Source organism: Bos indicus, chromosome 7, assembly GCF_029378745.1.
Source record: "Bos indicus isolate NIAB-ARS_2022 breed Sahiwal x Tharparkar chromosome 7, NIAB-ARS_B.indTharparkar_mat_pri_1.0, whole genome shotgun sequence".
NCBI classification, from domain to species: domain Eukaryota; kingdom Metazoa; phylum Chordata; class Mammalia; order Artiodactyla; family Bovidae; genus Bos; species Bos indicus.
The window spans coordinates 80,364,166-80,385,117 of record NC_091766.1 but is presented as its reverse complement, the minus strand read 5'-3'; the positions used below and the strand labels follow the sequence as shown (position 1 = coordinate 80,385,117).

Genomic DNA, 20,952 nt, shown 5'->3' with positions numbered 1-20,952 from the left:
CCTGAGCACCCTGGAGCCCTTAAGCCGCAACAAGAGAAATCACTGCAGTGAGAAGCCCACACGCTGCAACTAAACAGTAGCCCCTACTTGCAGCAACTAAAGAAAAGCTGAAAATGCTGGGGGAAAATGCAACGTTATTTCTATAGGCAAGCCTTAGAATTCACAGACAAGACAGAACACAAATGAAGTCATCTTCAACGTTCTGAACCTCATGCAAGTCAATCTGCTTTTTTTCTCAGTGTTTACCTCAGGTATCAAGCGTAAGACTAGCTTGCATAGTAGTCCTGGAATTAAGTATTCAAGGATAAACTGGAATTAAACTGAATTCCATGCATCTGATGTGTTAATGTCAGGGAGAAAATGACACATATTGTTAGATTTCACAAAAATTAGTGTTCCTCATTTCCCAGTATGTAATACCCATGACTGTGTGATATTTATTCAAACCTCAAGCAATCTATAAAAATGGCAGGGCTTTATATATTTCCACATAAATGAAAAACAATGATTTTAAATTAACTGAATCTTGTAATCATCTATTAATCAGTTCTTCTGTCACATAACGTTTCATTTAAAATGCCTCAAAAGAATAAAAGACAAACATTTTCATAGCTTACTTTTCCGCATGCTCGGCAATGATGTCTCCGTTTCGTAAAAGTAAATTTGACTTGGCAGTTCATACAGTTTGGAGCTTCTGAATCAGGAACCCAAGTAGGTTGTTTCTGGCCCAAAACAAGGCCATCTTTGCAAGTGTTTGTAGGAAGAGATTCTTCATTTGCAGTTACAAAACTGGACCCACCTTCAAAATTACTTTCTATATCAATGTAATTAGAATCGAAGCTAACCTGAGGATCAGTCACAGAATCTGTAGTACAGGTGGTTGCGACAATGGTATTTGCTGTCCTAGGTTTACTTTCAGGCATATTTGGAACATCGAGTTTATTTGGTTCCTTTGAACTCCTTGTTCTTGATGGAACACTAAACAATTGCTTAGGCCTGGCCCCTCCAACATGCACAGATTGACTGTTACTATCAGAGGTTGATAATTCATTTGTAATCTCAGACTTACTGCTAGATAACCCTTGTTCAACTGTAACTGTACTTTTTTCACTTAAAGAAAGGCTACCATTTTCAGCTGTATTTTGTTTATCAATTGTTTCACAAATCATATTAATACCAGGACTTTCCCTAGTAGCTCCTGCTTCAGCATCAAAATATATATTATCAATATTTCCATCATCTAGGCCTTTCATATCTATCTGATTCATTTGAGGTTTTGCATCATTTATATTTTCTTCAAATGATTTTATGTTACTCGTCTGAAGATACTGTTCAGTGAGAAAGGCATCAAGTTCAGCATCACTAATTGGTGCGCCACTTTTCATGCCTTCATCAATGTTAAAGTAATCTAAGTCTTGTCCATCAATATCATTGCTTGAAAAAGTGAGACCTTCACAATGATCAGGAGATTCTGGGGCACTAGCACCAGAAAGCTCTATTTGAGATTCTGCAGCTGTATAAGAACTGCTGTTATCAACGTAATCCATAGATTCAACTCTAATTACCATCTGGTTAGAATCTACCTTTCTATCTCCCATCTTTTCAGTTAATGGCTGATGAAGTATGTTTTTACATTTATCCTGTTTCAAAAGATCAGTCTCCTTAAAAGATTCCCCACCTGAAGTAACTTTCTTCTGTATTTCTTCATGTACAGTCACTGCATCCTGTACATTATCTTTATTTTCATTCTGGGGTAAAAAATCACCATGACCTTTACTGTCAATTAAAGATCCACACAAAGACCCAGGTACTGGAAGACAGGACAATGAGGAGTATGTATTTTCACTTGAAACATGTAAAGCTGAAGCAGAATCTTGGATTACATCTTTATTATCATTAAGATCTACATTTCTTGAGTCTTCTTTTGCAGATTCTTTTATAAATACAGCAGTCCTATCTTCCTCAAAGGAAAAGTCAGGTAACTTGGAATTTTCATCTCTTAAATTTGGATCATTTAAGCATAAACCTCCATCTTTTGGAAGACTGCAAGACAAAGCACTTGTGCTGCCTCCTTCTTTTAAGCATTCTGTGGCAGCTTTAACTGGCACCTCTTCCTCCTCTTTTACCAAACAGCCAACAGCTTTTACTAATTCACATGGCTGGTTCTTGTGCTGTGGGTGGTCTTTGGCATCAAACGCTTTGGAACTTTGTTGAGTCAAAGCAGATGGCATGTTAAAATCAGCAACTGGTTCTGACTGATTAGAGATCTTTTTATCCTCTAAATTTTCTTTTTCATTGTAATTACATGAATCTGAAAGTGCTGTATCTACTTTTACACCAAATTCTGTAGTTCCACTGATTCCTCTGTTTTGTAATTCCAAGCTGACATCGTTCTGTTCCTCTCTGACTGCATTATTACCATGGTCTGCTGAAGACACACAGAAAGTTTCCGACACTGAAGATAAATCCAGTCCAGTCAAGGAATCTGCACTAGACTTCAAATCATCTGGCAATAATTTTTTAATATCTTCTTCACTATTAGCTACATGAACTAAATTACCCATGTCACTTATCAGATCACAGACAGGTTTACTACACCGTCCCATATACAGAGGCTGGATTTCATATGAAGTGCCGCCATCCACAGAAGAAAGGAGATCAAGCCCTGTTACATTTTTTTCATTTTGTAAAGAAGTTAGTCCCCCAAGTCCTTTTTCACTCAGGGCAATCTGATTTGTCTCATAACCTGTTTCTGATGAGACACAACAATTAATGCACTGCTGATCCTTTGGTAGCAATGAAGTTACTTGTGAGGCAGTCAACTCTGAAGAGACTGAATAGTGCTTAGAATCGTATGCCTTTTGTGCATCTTGGAGATAATCTTGTTCATCTAATTAAAACAGGAACATACTGTTAGTGATGAGACCCAAATCAAAATTATTACAAAGATATTATGGTTTCTACAACTTCTAAGCTTGTTTTTTTAGACCAGAGATAGATTACTCTCTTGCAGAATGGTAATAATTCCAGGATTATTTTTATTTGGATTTAAACTATTTGGGGTTTTTACCTTTATTTATGTAGATGTCATAATATGATAGAAACTCTACTTAAAGTAACTCTGTTGCACTATAAAAACCAGACTAAGGAAGAGCTGAAAAACAATCTAACTTCTTTGTGCTGTGCACCAGTTTCCCTGTCTTCATCCTAAGATGTGGAAAACACTGTCTTTCATAGAAATGAAATACCAATTTTATGAAGAACTCACAAGTTGCTTTTAGCTGGTTCATATGCTGGTTTTAAAGGTCTTTTTTTTATCTAAATTTATATCTGGAAAGAAACTTTTAGTTTTCTTATTTCTATGTCTGGCTATTGGTTCTATTCAGTATAAGAATATACTAATTCATTATACAGAGATATGTGAATGTTTTACTGAAGATAACCATGTGACCAAAATTGAAACCGTATTTGCTAAGAGTACTAATTACTGACATTTTAAAATTACATTAATGGTACAAACCTGGATTCTGTTCAAAATCATCGAGAAGTCTGTCCAAGTCACTGACTGCTGCTTTAAAGTAACTGTCCATTCTACTTGTAGACTTATTCAGAATTTAATTCTTGTGTGGCTAAAAAATACAAAGTATGATAGTTCCTTTAATTCATTATATTCCTTTAATTCCATGTATTGCATGCCAAGAAACACAGTCAGGGAACAGACACAAATAAAATTTAAGAGTATTGCTTTGAAGAATCTGTGATATATCTGGGGAAATTCCTCTATACATACAAAAATGACATGAAAACAAACTCTTTAGCAATATAACATGTATATATAAACTACTGTCAAATTTAAAACACTCATCTAAATAACTCATGGGTCCAAGAATTCATAGTTGAAAACTAAAAACAGTTTAAGTACCATGTATCAAATAATATAAAATATACTACATATAAATAATACTGCACGTAAAAACTTGTGAGAATCAGTAAAAGTGGCACTTCAACAGATATGTAGAGACTTAGATGCTTAAACTAGGAAAGAAAGAATGGAAACAAGCTAAGAGCAGAAATTAAAGAAACAGAAAATAAGCATACAAGAGAGGTACAAGAAAGCTAAAATTAACTTTATGAATAGTGTAGATGAACCTTTGATTTGTGGCAGGAACTCCACCAAATAAGCCTAAGAGACCTTAAAGGAATCTATCAATGACTAATGGGACAATATAAAAGAACACAGGGACTAAGCTAAACGCGATCCCACTGGCTTAAATGGGACAAAGTGGAAGTGAAGTCGCCCAGTCGTGTCCAACTCTTTGCAACCCCGTGGACTGTAGCCTACCAGGCTCCTCCGTCCACAGGATTCTCCAGGCGAGAGTACTGGAGTGGGTAGCCATTTCCTTCTCCAGGGGAATCTTCCCAACCCAGGGATCGAACCCAGGTCTCCCGCATTGCAGGCAGACGCTTTAACCTCTGAGCCACCACGGAAGCCCTAAATGGGACTAGTGAACATCAAATAAATGAGGCCTGACCACAAATCAAATGGATTAAAACACACACACACACCAAGAGAGCATAATGATACTAAAAACAGAAACAAAAACCATCATTCATTAGAGGATTGTTAGGGCAGTAACTCATTACTCTGAAAATTGATATATTAAGAGAAAAGAACTAAGAATTTATTTTGCCCTTTATTTACAAAACGTACTTTAGGATAACAAAATAGCTGCTAAGGAAGAGTTCTTTAGATAAGAATTCCAGTTGATAAATGCAGAAGGATATTAACATTTAAAAAATCATCTCTTCACAGTCCCTAATGCAATAAATGGACTAGGCAATGGCTATCAATGGATGTTAAAACTGTTGGATGAAAGGCTGGTGGGAAACTTTATAACGTGGGATCAGGCCAATACATATGAATCCAGTGATCAATTTCACCATCAATAAATGTGAAGGAACCAAACATTATGTGCTTCATGTGGAAGACATAGAATCACATACAAAATATTCCTGCCTTAAAAAACAAAAACAGTAACTGACATCAAATCTAATCAAGCTTTTAGCACTAACTGCATGTTTACAGGAAATTCAAGCATAGAGGGACAAGTTAAAGGACATCATAAGAAAGCAACTAAGACTAAGTGCAGAAGGGGGAACACTTCCAGCAATGTTCCTCAAACAGCTGATAGTGAATGACTTTTTAAGCTTTCAGTCTGTTACAAACTGTTTCTTTTGTAATACAATACAAATTTTGCAATAATATACAAACAAAAAGATATATATTATTAAACACATGTGAATGGTGGCCTGAAGTATGGAAAAGGAGAGGGAAATGAAAGACAAAAGACAATAAACAAATGAGAGCGCTTTACTAGAGCCACCGATGATAGTCACCACAAACTGGGGACACAAAGCTCAAAAAAATGATACTTTAAAGACGTAATTAAAAAGGTTAGACAGAGCTTAATACAGAATCAAAGAACTGAAGACCTATCTGAAGAAATACCCTCAAATGCAGCCCAGAGAAATAGGGAAGAAGAACATATGAAAAAGAAGTTAACAAACATGGATGACAGAATGAGAATGGAGCCCTACAAGGAGACTAGAGAGCATGGAACAAGAATGCTTGTAAAGATAATGCCAGGAGTTCCAGAACTGATTAAAGACACAACAGATACAGGTAACCCATTACCAAGCAACATAAATACAGCTGACCCTTGAACCACATGGGTCTGAACTGCACAGTTCACTGACATGCAGATTTTTTCGATAGTAAATACTGCAATACTGCACAATCAGGGTTGGTGGAACCATGGATATGGAAGAATCATGGGCACGGAGGACTGACTGTAGTTATGGAAGAATTTGTGACAGCAGAGAAGGTCAGCATCCCTAACCCTCACATGGTTCAACAGACTGCAAAGAGGAATCCACAGTTACTCTATAGTGAAACTTTGAATCCTGAAGACAGAAGAGACAGAAAGAAAGGGTCATTTTCAAAGGAACAATTAATTATGCTAGCACAAGGTAAACTTCAGAACAATTCTCAATAACAATGGTATGTCATCCTAATTCATTTAACTGTATTACTTCTATTTCCATTTTTAAATTGTGGTTATACCATACATATACAAAAGTACATGAAAACACACAGACACCAAAAGAAATAAAAGGAACCTGGAGGAAGGGATAATATAGGAAGAAGAAAACATCAAAGAAACTTACATTCTCAGAAAAAAAGCAACACAACTATGAAACAGCAATAGGAAGCCATACATAAGGAAGATATGAAGAAAAAAGTAATCATGGAAATTGATAGCAGAAATCTAAAAATTCAAGTGAGGATTATGGGATGTAGTAAAAGCAGTGCTTCGAGGGGTTTTTAATAGTATTAAGTGCATATATTAAAAAAGGAGAATGATCTAAAAATCCATACGCTAAGCTTCCATCTTGGGAAATCAGAAAAAGAGCAATTTAAGGCCAAAGTAGGTAGCAGAAAAGATAAATAAAATACATTAGAGCAGAAATCAGTAAGTTAAAAACAAGAAAACAGTAAGAGAAATGAAGAAAATCACTGAAAACAAAAACTCTTTACAAAACTAAAGTTGATAAACTAGGCTAGTTTTAAAAAGAGAGATATACAAATTACCAATATCAGAAATGAAAGAGGGGTCATAACTACTGATATCATGGACACTTAAAGAAAAATAGAGGAATATTATGAACAACTCTATATCCCCCAACTTGATCATTTCAATGAAATGGATCAATTTCTTGAAAAACACAAACTACCAAAATTCACACAAGGAGAAACAGGATAACCTAAAGTCCTACATATATTAATGAAACTGAATTAATAATTAATAACCTTCCACAAAATAAGTCACCAAATCTAGATAGCTTCACTTGTGAATTTTACCAAACATTTAATGAAGAAATGATCCCAATTCTCCAAAGTCTCCTCCAGAAAACTGAGACCAGCATGACTCATAACACCAAACCATAAAGACATTACAGGAAAGGAAACTGCAGACCAATGTAGCTTATGAACACAGAAGTAAAAATCTACAAGGTATTACCAAACTGAACCCAACAATGCATGAACAGAATTATACACAACCACCAAATGGGATTTATCCAGGTATAAAGGTGGGTTCAACATCTGAAGATTAATCAATGTAATGTACCACATCAACAGACTAAAGAAGAGTTATCAAACAATCATACTGACTGATGCAAAAGAAAAACCATTTGACAAAACCCAACACTCATGATAAAAACTCAGGAAATTATGATTAGAGGGGAACTTCTTCAGTTTGGTAAAGAATATCTACAAAATATCTATAGCTCCTTCCATGGACACATCAAAACTACTATTTATCTTTTAAATATTTATTTACTGTGGCTGCGCCAGGTCTCAGCTGCGGTATGCGGTTATCTTCATCTGTTGTGGCATGCAGGATCTTTTAGCTGTCGCAGGCAAACGTAGTTGCAGCATGCGGGATCTAGTTCCCTGACCAAGGATCAAACCCAGGCTCCCTGCTTTGGAAATGCAGAGTCTTAGCCACTGGACCACCAAGAAAGTCCCAAGATTACTATTTAAAGAGCAACCACTGATGAGAACTTGCAGAAAAAATCTTCTATAACCTAATATAAAGAAGGAACCACAACAAGATGGGCAGGAAAGGTGGAGACATGGTACAGTCAAGGCACATACCCCTGGGTGGGTGACCCATAAACAGCATAAATGATTGCAGAGGTTCTGCCCAAGGAATGAGAAGCCTGAGCCCCACAGCAAGTTTCCCAGCCTGGAGGTCCTGCAACAGGAGGACAAGCCCTCTAAACATTAGGCTCTGGCTTATACTCAGGAGAGCCAGAGGGCTGGTAGAAACTTAAGTGTTCACACAAAATCACACATGCTCTGAGATCCAGGGCAGAAGCAGTAATTTGAAAGGAGGCTGTTCAGACTCACTTGCTGATTTCAGGAGACAACTGGGACTTACCCTGGGGACACAGATGCTGGCACCAGTGATTTTGAGGAGCTCATTCTACCATGTGGACACTTGTGATGACAAGCATCCTTCTGGCTTATTAGCCACAAGATCTGGACCCAAGCAACAACAGGCCAGCATCAGCTCCAGGACATCCCAGACCTCAAAGCCACCCATGTCATGAAATAGCCCCACCTACCAGCAGGCCAACACCAGCCTCAGAACCCAGCTTCACCCACTAATGGGCCAGTACTAGTTCTGGGCCAATCAGCTCATGACCGAGCCCTGTCCACCAGCAGCCCAGCATCAGGACTGGAACACCCCAAGCCATACAGCCAGCCATGCCAGGACCTGCCCCTGCCACCAGCAGCTGGCAGCCTTCACACTACTTAGAGCTTGGCAACCAAACCAAAGAAGAGGTCAGCCACACCTACCAGGATGCCCACAGCAGTCATCCCACCACAAAGGAAGGGCCCCTGCAGTCCACCCAGAGTGCACTCTCTAGAGCACATAGGTCTGGGGATGAGAGGGCAGTGGGTGCAGGACACCACAGGACATCTTCTACATAAGGTTTCACTAGTCCAAGATCAGGAAGTGTAACCAACCTACCAAATACAAAGAATAAGGCAACAGAGGAGTATGTCCCAAATGAAGGAATAAAAGAAAACCCCAGAAGAAGAACTAAGTGGAGATAAGCAACCCACTTGATAAAGAGTTCATGGTAATGATCATGAAAATGCTCAAAGCACTTGGTAAAAGAACAAATGAACACAGTGAGAAATTAGTTTCTAGCAAAGAATTAGAAAATATAAAGACCCAAACAGAGTTGAAGAATATAATAACTGAGAGAAAAAAATACACTGGAAGGAATCAGCAGTAGGATGATACAGAAGAACAGATCCGTGAACTGGAAGACAGAGTAGTAGACATCACTCAAGCTGAACAGGAAAAAAAAAAATTAAGGAAAAAAAAAAAAAGACAACTTAAGAGACCTCTGAGATGACATTAAATGTACTAACTTTACATTAAAGGAGTTTCAGGAGAGAAAGGAGCAGAGAGAACATATTTGAAGACATAATAGCTGAAAACTTCCCAAACCCTGGGTTTGGTGATGACCAATGACATGAGAAGGCAATGGCACCCCACTCCAGTACTCTTGCCTGGAAAATCCCATGGATGGAGGAGCCTGGTGGGCTGCAGTCCATGGCGTCGCTAAGAGTCGGACACGACTGAGCGACTTCCCTTTCACTTTTCACTTTCATGCATTGGAGAAGGAAATGGCAACCCACTCCAGTGTTCTTGCCTGGAGAATACCAGGGACGGGATTCTCCGTCCTGGAGAATACCTGGTGGGCTTCCGTCTATGGGGTCGCACAGAGTCGGACACGACTGAAGTGACTTAGCAGTAACAGTAATGACATGAGACATGAAAGAAAAATTGGTAAGTTGGACCTTATAAAGTTAAAAATATCTGCTCTGAAAAAGACACTGTTAAAAAAATGAGAAGACAAGCCACAGAGTGGATGACAAGAGTTGCAAAACACATAAGTGATAAAGGACTTGTATCTAAAATCCTCAAAAAACTCTTAAAATTCAATAATTATTGGGTTGGCCAAAAAGTTCGTTTGGATTTTTCCATAGCCTGAACTTTCTAGCTTCCCCAGTAGATAACAATCCAATTTAAAAACGGGCAAGAGTTCTGAACAAATATGTCTCCAAATAAGAAAGGAAATCAATCCTGAATATTCATTGGAAGGAATGATGCTGAAGCTCCAATACTTCAGCCACCTGATGCAAAGAGCCATTGGAAAACACCCTGATAGTGGGAAAGACTGAGGGCAAGAGGAGAAGGAGGCAACATGGGGTAGATGGCATCACTAACTCAATGGACATAAGTATGAGCAAGCTCCGGGAGATGGTGAAAGACAAGCAGGCCTGGTGTGCTGCAGTCCATGGGGTCACAAAGAGTCAGACACAACTGAGTGACTGAACAACAACATAAAGCACAGGGAACTCTGCTCAATTCTCTGTAATAACCTAAATAGGAAAAGATTTTTAAAAAGAATGGATACATGTATATGTATAACTGAATCACTCTACTGTACAACCAAAATAAACACAATTATTGTTAATCAATTGTTCAGTTCAGTTCAGTCACTCAGTCGTGTCCGACTCTTTGCAACCCCATGAATAGCAGCACGCCAGGCCTCCCTGTCCATCACCATCTCCCAGAGTTCACTCAGACTCACGTCCATTCAGTCGGTGATGCCATCCAGCCATCTCATCCTCTGTCGTCCCCTTCTCCTCCTGCCCCCAATCCCTCCCAGCATCAGATCTTTTCCAATGAGTCAACTCTTCACATGAGGTGGCCAAAGTACTGGACTTTCAGCTTCAGCATCATTCCTTCCAAAGAACACCCAGGGCTGATCTCCTTTGAAATGGACTGGTTGGATCTCCTTGCAGTTCCAGGGACTCTCAAGAGTCTTCTCCAACACCACAGTTCAAAAGCATCAATTCTTCAGTGCTCAGCTTTCTTCACAGTCCAACTCTCACATCCATACATGACCACTGGAAAAACCATAGCCTTGACTAGATGGACCTTTGTTGGTAAAGTGATGTCTCTGCTTTTCAATATGCTATCTAGGTTGGTCATAACTTTCCTTCCAAGGAGTAAGCATCTTTTAATTTCATGGCTGCAGACACCATCTGCAGTGATTTTGGAGCCCAAAAAAATAAAGTCTAACACTGTTTCCACTGTTTCCCCATCTATTTCCCAGATGCCATGATCTTCGTTTTCTGCATGTTGAGCTTTAAGCCAACTTTTTCACTCTCCTCTTTCACTCTCATCAAGAGGCTTTTTAGTTCTTCTTCACTTTCTGCATAAGGGTGGTGTCATCTGCATATCTGAGGTTATTGATATTTCTCCTGGCAATCTTGATTCCAGCTTGTGCTTCTTCCAGCCCAGCGTTTCTCATGATGTACTCTGCATAGAAGTTAAATAAGCAGGGTGACATTATACAGCCTTGATGTACTCCTTTTCCTATTTGGAACCAGTCTGTTCCATGTCCAGTTCTAACTGTTGCTTCCTGACCTGCATACAAATTTCTCAAGAGACAGGTGAGGTGGTCTGGTATTCCCATCTCTTTCAGAATTTTCCACAGTTTATTGTGATCCACACAGTCAAAGGCTTTGGCATAGTCAATAAAGCAGAAATAGATGTTTTTCTGGAACTCTCTTGCTTTTTCCATGATCCAGCGGATGTTGGCAATTTGATCTCTGGTTCCTCTGCCTTTTCCAAAACTAGCTTGAACATCTTGAAGTTCACGATTCACGTCCTGTTGAAGCCTAGCTTGGAGAATTTTGAGCATTACTTTACTAGCGTGTGAGATGAGTGCAATTGTGCAGTAGTTTTGAGCTTTCTTTGGCGTTGCCTTTTTTGGGGATTGGAATGAAAACTGACCTTTTCCAGTGCTGTGGCCACTGCTGAGTTTTCCAAATTTGCTGGCATATTGAGTGTAGCACTTTCACAGCACCATCTTTCAGGATTTGAAATAGCTCAACTGGAATTCCATCACCTCCACTAGCTTTTGTTCGTAGTGATGCTTTCTAAGGCCCACCTGACTAATCAACTGTACTCCAATATAAAATAAAAGTTAAAAGGCTTCTCTGGAGGCTCAGTGGTAAAGAATCTACCTGCCAGTGCAGAAGACACACGTTTGACCCCTGGTCTGGGAAGACCTACATGCCATGGAGCAACTAAGTTTGTGCTACAACCATGGAGTGTATGTTCTGGAGCCCAGGAACCACAAATACTGAGCCCACACACCACAACTACTGAAGCCCACACGCCCTGGGGGCCGTACTTTGAAATAAGAGAAGCCACTGCAACGAGAAGCCCATGCGCCACAAAAAAGAGCCCCTGCTCACTGTAAGTAGAGAAAAGCCTGCACGGCAGTGAAGACCCAGCACAGGCAAAGTAGAAATGACGTTAGTTTTTAATTTAAAAAAAGATATAAAATTTTGAAACAAAGATATGATAAAACGCTGAACATCATTTATCTTTAGAGAACTACAGATTAAAATAATACGATATCATTTTGTATCTCTCACAATGGCTGAAATTCAAAAAAAACCTGACAATACCAAATGCCCCAAGGATGCCAAGCAGCAAGAACTTTCATTTAGGAATGCAACATGTGCAGTCACCTTGGAAGACACCTTGGCGGTCTCTTCTAAAACTAAATATGGTCTTAGCATATGGTCCAGCAGTGGTAATACTAGGTATTTACCCAACTGATTTAAAGGTTTATGTCCACACAAGCACTTAGATGTGAAAGTTTATAGCAATGTTATTCATAACCGCCAAAATGTGGAAGCATCCACGATGTCCCTCAATGAGTGGATAAATAAACCTTGGTACGTCCCTGTAATGGAATATTATTCAGTGATATGAAGAAACATACTATCAATACACAAAAAGATGGATGAATTTTAAATGGGTATTGGTAAGTAAAAGAAGTCAGTCTAAAAAACATCTATGTACTACTATAGGTTTCTAATTTTATGATATACTGGAAAGGGTAAAACTAGAAAGACAGTAAATACATCAGTGATAACCAGTGCTTTGGACTAGGGGAGGACTGAACAGGTAAAGCAAAGTGGATTTTTTAGAGTGGTGAAATTATTCTCTATAATACTATAATAGTGAATACAAAACATTAAGTGTTTAATACCCATACAACTTCGTAATACAAAGAACAATCTCAATGTATGCAAATTTAAAAAATATTTAGAAGGCTCGAGAACTCAGATGGAATGCAGAATTTGGAAAAAAAAAAAAAAAAGGTCTAAATGCATTATGAATATATAAAACAACTATGCTGAAAAGGGTGGAAAAATAAAAGTTCTACCTTGGGAAATGAGTGGAGTCTAAAAGCAACACAAGCATTATACTCTAGTTCAGGGATTCCCAACCTCCAGGATCTAATGTCTCTGGGGTAGAGCTGATATAATAATAATAAAACACAGAATAAATGTAATGCACTCGAATCATCCTGAAAGCACCCTCCCCAGCCCGGTCCATGGAAAACTTGTCTTCCATAAAACTGGTCCCTGGGGCAAACCACCCAGAGGTTGGGAACCGCTGCTCTAGTTGATAAAACTGTTTCTCATGGGGGTATGGGTTAATTCTGAAACCACCATACACATAGGCTAGAAATGAATTAAATAAATGGATGGCTGATGGTGGGAGCAAGGTCTCCCACTTTTAGAAGGAAAGGTTATAGATAAGTTAAGGGGAAGAGCTAGAATATGATCCATATGATAACAAATTTGAGTTGGAGACATCAGAATAAATTCATGTTCACCTTAATATGGACACAGGTGGTTACACATTTGTAATAATTTTTTACTTGAAATATTTATAGATACTATCATAAACCCATTTATCTCTTGCTCCATCAGCTAAAAGGGCCTAAAAGCAAGACAATCCTAGTGGCAACAAACACACTAGTGCCTGTGTGTTTCTTCAACAAAAGGAACCAAGGTTCCTTGCAGAAATGGCTGACGCTAAGACTGGGACAGGAAATATACAAGAGCATGGAGTATCTTATAATGCCAGAAAGTAAGGAAATGCATGTGCACATATGGTGCACACACACAATGAAGGAGGTATGTCAAAATGTGCTTCCCACTCGGTCTTTTTCAGCAACTACTAGAAAATGTACTTCGCCAACATGAAGGTAATAGACACCAAGGAAGAAAGACCTGACATCCTGGAAATAAGCTGTCCACCACAGGGGAGAGACAAAAGAAATTCACAAATGACCATAAAAGGTCACTTCAGGAAGACAGCTGTGCAACAGGCCTAGAGAGCTACCCATCAAGATGGAGGCAGGGTGACAGGAGAGATGCTGTAAACAAACATATTATCCGACATGTGTGAATCTACCAAAGATTTACATCTTGTCTGAAAGTTTGTTAACATATTAAAGATAAAAAAAGATATATTTAAAAACCAAGTAATTTTAACTATAGGAAAACCACAAAATTATATAAGAACATATCATTATAATACACTACCTAGCTCAGCTGTACAAAATATTTACATGGCTAAGTGATGTGTGCTGTGTGCTCAGTCGTGTCCAACTCTTTGGGACCCTTTGGATTGTAGCCCGCTAGGCTCCTCCCTGGTGGGCTGCCATCTCTGGGGTCGCACAGAGTCGGACACGACTGAAGCGACTTAGCAGCAGCAGCAGGAGGCTCCTCTGTCCACTGGATTTTTCAGGCAAGAATACTGGAGTGGGTTGCCATGTCCTCCTCCAAGGGATCATCCCAACCCAGGGATGGAACCTGCAACTCCTTGTCTCCTGCATTGCCAGGCAGATTCTTTACCATTGAGCCACCTGGGAAGCCCCTAAAAATTAACATATAATATGCAAACATAAAGGAGAGAAGTGCGGTGTTTAAATGTGGAGGTTGGTATAACAAAACTAAACTCCCATCTTCTGTAATAGGAAGTTGGTAAATAATATCTAAAACTTATTTGTTTGTTTACTTTGTGGTAGGATGGGAGTAGGGGAGAGAGAGAGCTGTATAAGAAAGCACGTTATTTAAAAACCTAGAGGTGAAAAGAGTTGAATTGCTGACTGTGGGGCAACATTTCTCGATAAAGGTTCTGTGAGATAATTATTCCTTAATGCCTGAGGCATCCACTCTATGTAATGAATTAACATCTCTCCTATGCATCTGAAGTGTTACTGCAGTTGACCCTTTAACAGTGGGCTACAGGAGCTGACTCTTCATGAAGTTGTGTATAACTTACAGTTGGCCCTCCATATCCACAGTTCCTCAGTGTCTGAAATTCCTCTGTATCCATGGATTCAACCAAGCAGGATCATGTAGTATGCAGTATTTATTTACTACTGAAAAAACTCAAGGTCCATGAATAAGTGGACCTGCAGTTCAAACTTGGGTTGTTCAAGGGTCAACTGTAGTTATAAATCACCCTTGGGGGAACTGAGAAAACAGTCAAATTATTTTCTGTGTTTGTGATTCCGCTGAGGAACACTTAGAAAAGGTGCTTCTGCTTTTGCTTCTGCAGAGTAGGATTTACGGGAGAGGATGAGGGCAGAGGGCTGCTTTTCATTATAAGTCTTGTAGTATTATTTGACTTTTTAAATTATGTACAGGTAGCCTTTTGATAAATATTACATTAAAAATAAACATAGCAAAAAGTAATGAAGGAACTCTGAATACAAAATGTATTAAAAAAAATAAAGTGCAGAACTGAAAGAAACAATTCTCATTAGAAAAGGCCAGATAATTTTTCTTAAAGAATACAGAATTTATTAAGTAATACTTAATAAGGAATTTCTACTTACAAAGTATTTCTAAGTAGCAATACTACTAAGCACTATGTTCTTTAAGGCACCTAAAAGATACCCAAAAAGTAGGATAATTAAATCATAATCTAATAATTTATAAAAGGTATGATGGGTGTGTGCTTAGTTGCTCAGTCATGTCCAACTCTTTGCCACTCCATGGACTGTATCCCACCAGGCTCCTCGGTCCATAGACTTCTCCAGACAAAATACCAGAGTGGGTTGTCATTCCCTTCTCCAGGGGATCTTCCCGACCCAGGGATCAAACCCTGGTCTCCTGCACTGCAGGCAGATTCTTTACCATTTGAGCCACGAAGGAAGTGTGATACTGAAATCTTTTGACATGAAATCTTATTAAACTGCACATACTTCCCATTTCAATCAAATTTATTGTGCCAGTAATCCACCTTGTAGAGAAGACACAAAAGAAATACAAGATATACTGCCTATTCTAAGGAATTTTATTTACATGTGCATAATAACCTGTTGTAAGTAGGATCTTTACTCACTTGGTTATTTACGTACACATAGTTTTACAAACAAGTACTTACAGTATTTAGTTTTACAAAAATGATTTTTAAAAATCTCTTCATGAGTGAAACCAAATTGGCAACAACGTGGAAGATTTGTCAGAAAACAAAAAAACAACAGTAAGGAGGCTCCTGAAATGGTTCAAGTGAGAGATGATGAGAGTCTGAACTGAGACAGATTAGACAGAAAGGAAACAGATATACAAGTGGCTAAAGAATGGTGACTTTTGGAGAGTGAAAATAAGGGAGAAAGCTAGGATTAGCTAGGTTGCCATCACAATGAGTAGGTGGCCCGCAGTGAAGTGAAGTGCTCAGTCATGTCTGACTCTTTGTGAGCCCATGGACTGTAGCCCACCAGGCTCCTCCATCCATGGGATTCTCCAGGCAAGAATACTGGAGTGGGTTGCCATTTCCTTCTCCAGGGGATCTTTGCAACCCAGGGATCAAACCCAGGTCTCCCACATTGCAGGCAGACGCTTTAACCTCTGAACTGTAAGATCAGTTAGGTGGCCGGCAGTACCACTGACCATAACGGGCAATACAAAGAGGAACGGGACTAAAGGAAAACAAGAGTTTACGTTTAGACTGGTGTTTGAAGTACCTTGAGACTGTCCTGGGGGAGATGTCCAATGGGTAGTTGAATGTAAGGATCTGGAATGCAGGAGAGAGGTCTGAGATAAAGATTTGGAAATTGGCAGCACATAGCTGTTAACAGATGAAATCACCTAGGAAGAGAATACAGAAGACGACAGGAGCCTGACATCAGATAACTAAAGGTCACAGCTGGTGTTCCTAAAGCCACTCTGAAAGAACTTTGCCCAGAGTTCTATGTACTTCTATAGAAAAATATCCAATATATAATGTTAAAAGACAAAAAAAAGAAAAAACCAAATTATAAAACCTCATGCATAGTACAAACTCATTTTTACAAATAAGTTGTAAAAAAAAAAAAATGATAGTATTAGCAAAGGCACAACGAAAAAAAAATACAGAGGAGCAAAGACCAAACTATTAATAATGGTGTCTGAGATTATGTAAGCTTTTCATATCTATATGTCCTTATAGTATTTTTTAACAAAAATATACTACTATAAATAGGAAAAAAGTTAATTTTGTTCCTTTCCTTCAAAAAATGATAGCATGTATCCTTATAATATAAAAAGATATTACAAATCTTTTAGAAAAACACTTGGACACTGGACCATAAACAGGCAAAAAATATGAACAACTAGTAAAATTATGAAAAAAAATTCAGTGTACAGTCCACACTATCAAAGTAACACGAATTAAAATACATACCTTTGGCTGCCTACTAAATCAGAATACAATCTTTCTATTAATAAAAGCACACATGGTTGGTAAGGGTCTGATAAAAAGAGCATCACAGACCCTGATGATAAGAAGTAAACCGGTATACTCAGTCAGGGGAACATACCAAAAGACTTAAGAAAGATTCCTAAGATTTGATCTAATAATTCTCATTCCATAAATTCAAGAAAATAATTCAAAATGACTAAAACTATGCAAAGATATTATGCCAGATCATTAATTAAAACAATCTAGACACCAACATTAGGACATAAAAAGTTATGTAGACATCAAAAGTGATGTTTATGTCTGTCAAGACTTTTTAGGTACATACTCTATGACCTAGCAATTCTATGTCTAGAGAAACACTAGTACTATGCTCAAGAATACATCACAAAGAACTTTCAATGTTGCAGTGTTTGTAATAGTGAAAACTGCAAAGAACCTAACAGCTCATCGATATGAGAACGATTAAATCAGCTTTTTCAAACTGTGGTCTGAGGGCCCCTAAAAACCAAATCTTTTGTCAGGGTGAGGGCTTTCCTGTCCAAATATTTATCTGTGCAAGGATGGATTTTCTTAATACGCTTCAGCTTAAATAAGGTAGCACACCAAATGAGATTCTACTTGTCTCCTATAATACCAGATGTTAAAGTGATTTACAAAAAATGTAAAAAAAAAAAAAACCCACCAATATTAAAAAAAATACTTTAGCTATTTTAAACATATATTATTAATATATAGTTAACTGGTTTCTTGTTAATTTTAAATGAATAAATAAAAAAATTAATTTTCAGTTTCAATTTCTAAAGTAGTATATATTCTTCATTAGAAAAACAAAAACTCTATTACTCCTCAATAATTTTTAAGAGTAGAAAGGGAACCTGAGACCCATTGGATTAAATAAATTGTGATACTTTCATATTATCTAGCATACTAGGGGATGATAGTTAACAGGGAATTCAGTTTTACCTGTAATATAACTATTTCAAAAGACAGTTGGTTCATGTTATCAGTTATGATTTTGTAATCAAAATCATAAAGTTATATTTATGAAGTTTTTTTTAAATATGGGGAAATGCTCAAAATATAATTTTAAGCAGGAAAAGTGGGTAATCCAACTGTATAGAAAATCTCATCATCTTCATTAAGAAAATGCCATGGGGAAAAGACTCAAGTAAAAAGTCAAAATTAACTATTGTTGATTACCTTTAACTGTGGAATCATAGTTGATTATTTCCCCTTTTCCTTTATTTTAATATTAAAAAAAAATTTTACACCAAACATGCAGTTTAATATCCGGGGGAGAAAAAAAGGAAAGAAATTAGGTGAAAAATTAGTTCTACTAAATCAAACCACTGAACTTCTGCCAATTCAAAAGACAAGCTCAAAACAATAAATTAAGGAACCTAATTCGATCAACAAGCTGCCTATTTTGTCAAAGAAAAAAATAGTTACCAAATGTGGGGGCTAGAGGGTGCAAAAACACCCTCAGTCTGGAATATAATAATAGGCAATCACAGTAGTACAAATGAAGTTAACACTTTAAAAGTTAGATCACCTTTTATAAATTTTCAAAGGTACAAAAGAAAACGTAGACGGGAGGAACACCACCGCGTCCTTCGGGTCTAAACGACGAGAAAAATGCCTGGGTGCGGGAACAGGCTTCGCTAGAGCTCGGGCGGCGATGACAGATCGGTCTGCGGGGGCCGAGTCCTTTCGGCGTAGAGGCTGCCACTCTCTTCCGGGGAGCGGCAGCCCCTCCGGGATGCGCTGTACCCCAGCCCCGGCCGGACAGGCGGCCCAGGGGTACGGGGGGCGCTTCTCCCTCCACCCGCCGCGGCCCCAGGGGGTCGCTCACCGGGCAGCGCCGAGCACTCCGGGCGGCCCAAGTGGGTGGGACCCGGCAAACATTCGCCGTGATTGCCACCCTAGCCTGGTCCGGCCCTCCAGGCTTTACTGAGGGGGCCGCTGGGTTTGAGAGTGCTGATTTCCCAGCCAGTTTCAGGGGGCTCGGAAAAGGAATGGTTCCTGGGGCCCCAAGGCTCGGCCCCTGGAGGCGCAGAAGGGCCAGACCCAGCGCCTAGCGCAGCGCGACCAGCGGCCACCCCGCCCCCTCCGTGAGGGCAACGCGGGTGAGGAGAAGCCAAGAGGCCTGTAACAGGGAACTCTTACCTCCCCACACCCCTGCGGAGCTCTCTGATGACCTACGGAGACGCCGCGCGGAGGAGTGAAGGGCGACCCCGGCCGGGAGTCCAGGGAGTACTAGACGTCGGCTCAAGGTTTGTTTCCAAACCCTATCCTCCGCGACCGGGGAAAAACACAAAGCGCAGGCGCAGAAGAGGCTTTCCTCTGACTCGCACGCCCCCTCCTTCGGCGTCCGCGGCCTCCAGTATCGCAAGGCGCCTGCGCTCTGCGATGCAGGGGTCTAAGCCCCGGGCCCCGGGCTTCTTACCGGAAATGCCTGAGGAGGCTCTGGGGTCTCGCGAATGCCGGGAAAATCGGCCGTAGGTTGGGAGCCGGTTTCTCACTAGAGGCCTTCGAGCCGGGATCTGGTAGTGACCGGCGTCATTGTCCGGCTTCTTTTGTCCTTCGCTGACCTGGACGCAGCTCCCCCCGCCCCCCGCCCCCAGCCTCCTGCGTCCTCCGGCCTGTACTGGACACACCCGCCTGCTGGGCAGCCAACCCGGCCTGCTCCCCCGGCCCCCGGCGCTGCTGTTATCCCGGAAAACCTCACTTTTTTTTTTTTGCTTCAGACTAGTTTTGCAACCACCCCACCCCGCCTCCTCCTGGCAGCAACAGAAATGCTCCTAACCCACTGCCAAGCCTTAAGCCCTCCAGCTGACTGGCCATTTCCAAGGGCTCTCAGTTGCTTTAGTTCTGCTTTTCTGTCAGTGGCCACGAGAGCAGCTGCCTCTTCTGTCTGAAAACAAAAGCTAACTAATCTGGAGAAGTAAACGTCAATCATGTGATGTATATTTGGGCTTCTTTGAGCTTTACTATTTTCACCACCAATTTCCTATAAATTTAAGTGAGGGAAGAAAAGACATCTATTTGGGTGCAGAGTACTACAGACTAGGGGAAATAATCCATCGGTGGCCAAAAGGTTTTAATTTCGCAATTCATACTCGTCTTTCAGAAGTTTCAAGAACTTTAGTATCTCAGTATTTCCGTCTGATGTAAATTTGTGGTGAAAGATTTAAGAATCAAGATTCAAATCTACAACTTGGACGTATGGTTTGTGATCTTTCAAAGATACTGCATCTTGATTTTTCTAAACTCTGAAGTGAAATTGTGTAGGTTTAGCTCAACAGTGAAACGTATTGATTTCTTAAAATAATTTAGTGAGCATCTGCTATGTGACAGACACTGCTTTAAGTGCTTTGCTTAGATTATCTCATTTAATCCTAAGAATAATTCTGCGAAGTGTGGTGTGCATTTTCTCTACTGTGTGTATGCTGTTGCTCCCAGATAAATAAAAAGAAGTCACTAACCATTATAGAAACAGTCTTACAGCAGAGATGCATGTATACAAGTGCCTATTTGAGACAGAAGTATTTATATTGCACAATGTGAGGACAAAGACTAGAAATAGAAAACACTAAGACCTTAAACAGATAAATGGGAGAAGTGTGGACATCAACAGTCAATTCACAAAATAAGAAATGCGTACTGCATATTTTACTAATGTTCAAACTCATTAATAATGAGAAGACAAAAGAGACATGTCCCGTGGATC

General features: G+C 39.5%; 1 protein-coding gene across 6 annotated transcripts in view; it reads right to left on the bottom strand.

The window, feature by feature from the left end:
- Nucleotides 1-19,828, bottom strand: part of ZFYVE16 (zinc finger FYVE-type containing 16) — a 51,658-nt gene extending 31,830 nt beyond the window's left edge. The window contains exons 1-4 of one of the 6 annotated variants that reach the window (XM_070793972.1): nucleotides 19,669-19,828; nucleotides 16,507-16,630; nucleotides 3,521-3,629; nucleotides 618-2,890 (exon numbers count right to left, since the gene is read on the bottom strand). In XM_070793972.1, coding sequence (XP_070650073.1) covers nucleotides 618-2,890; nucleotides 3,521-3,590 — 2,343 coding nt within the window. In that variant the 5' untranslated portion in view covers nucleotides 3,591-3,629; nucleotides 16,507-16,630; nucleotides 19,669-19,828. Of the gene's footprint in view, nucleotides 1-617; nucleotides 2,891-3,520; nucleotides 3,630-16,506; nucleotides 16,631-19,388; nucleotides 19,602-19,668 lie in introns of those variants that run through there. The other 5 variants (XM_019965370.2, XM_070793973.1, XM_019965371.2 and 2 more) reach the window with 5 other exon arrangements.
- Between the last annotated feature and the right edge of the window lie 1,124 nt (nucleotides 19,829-20,952).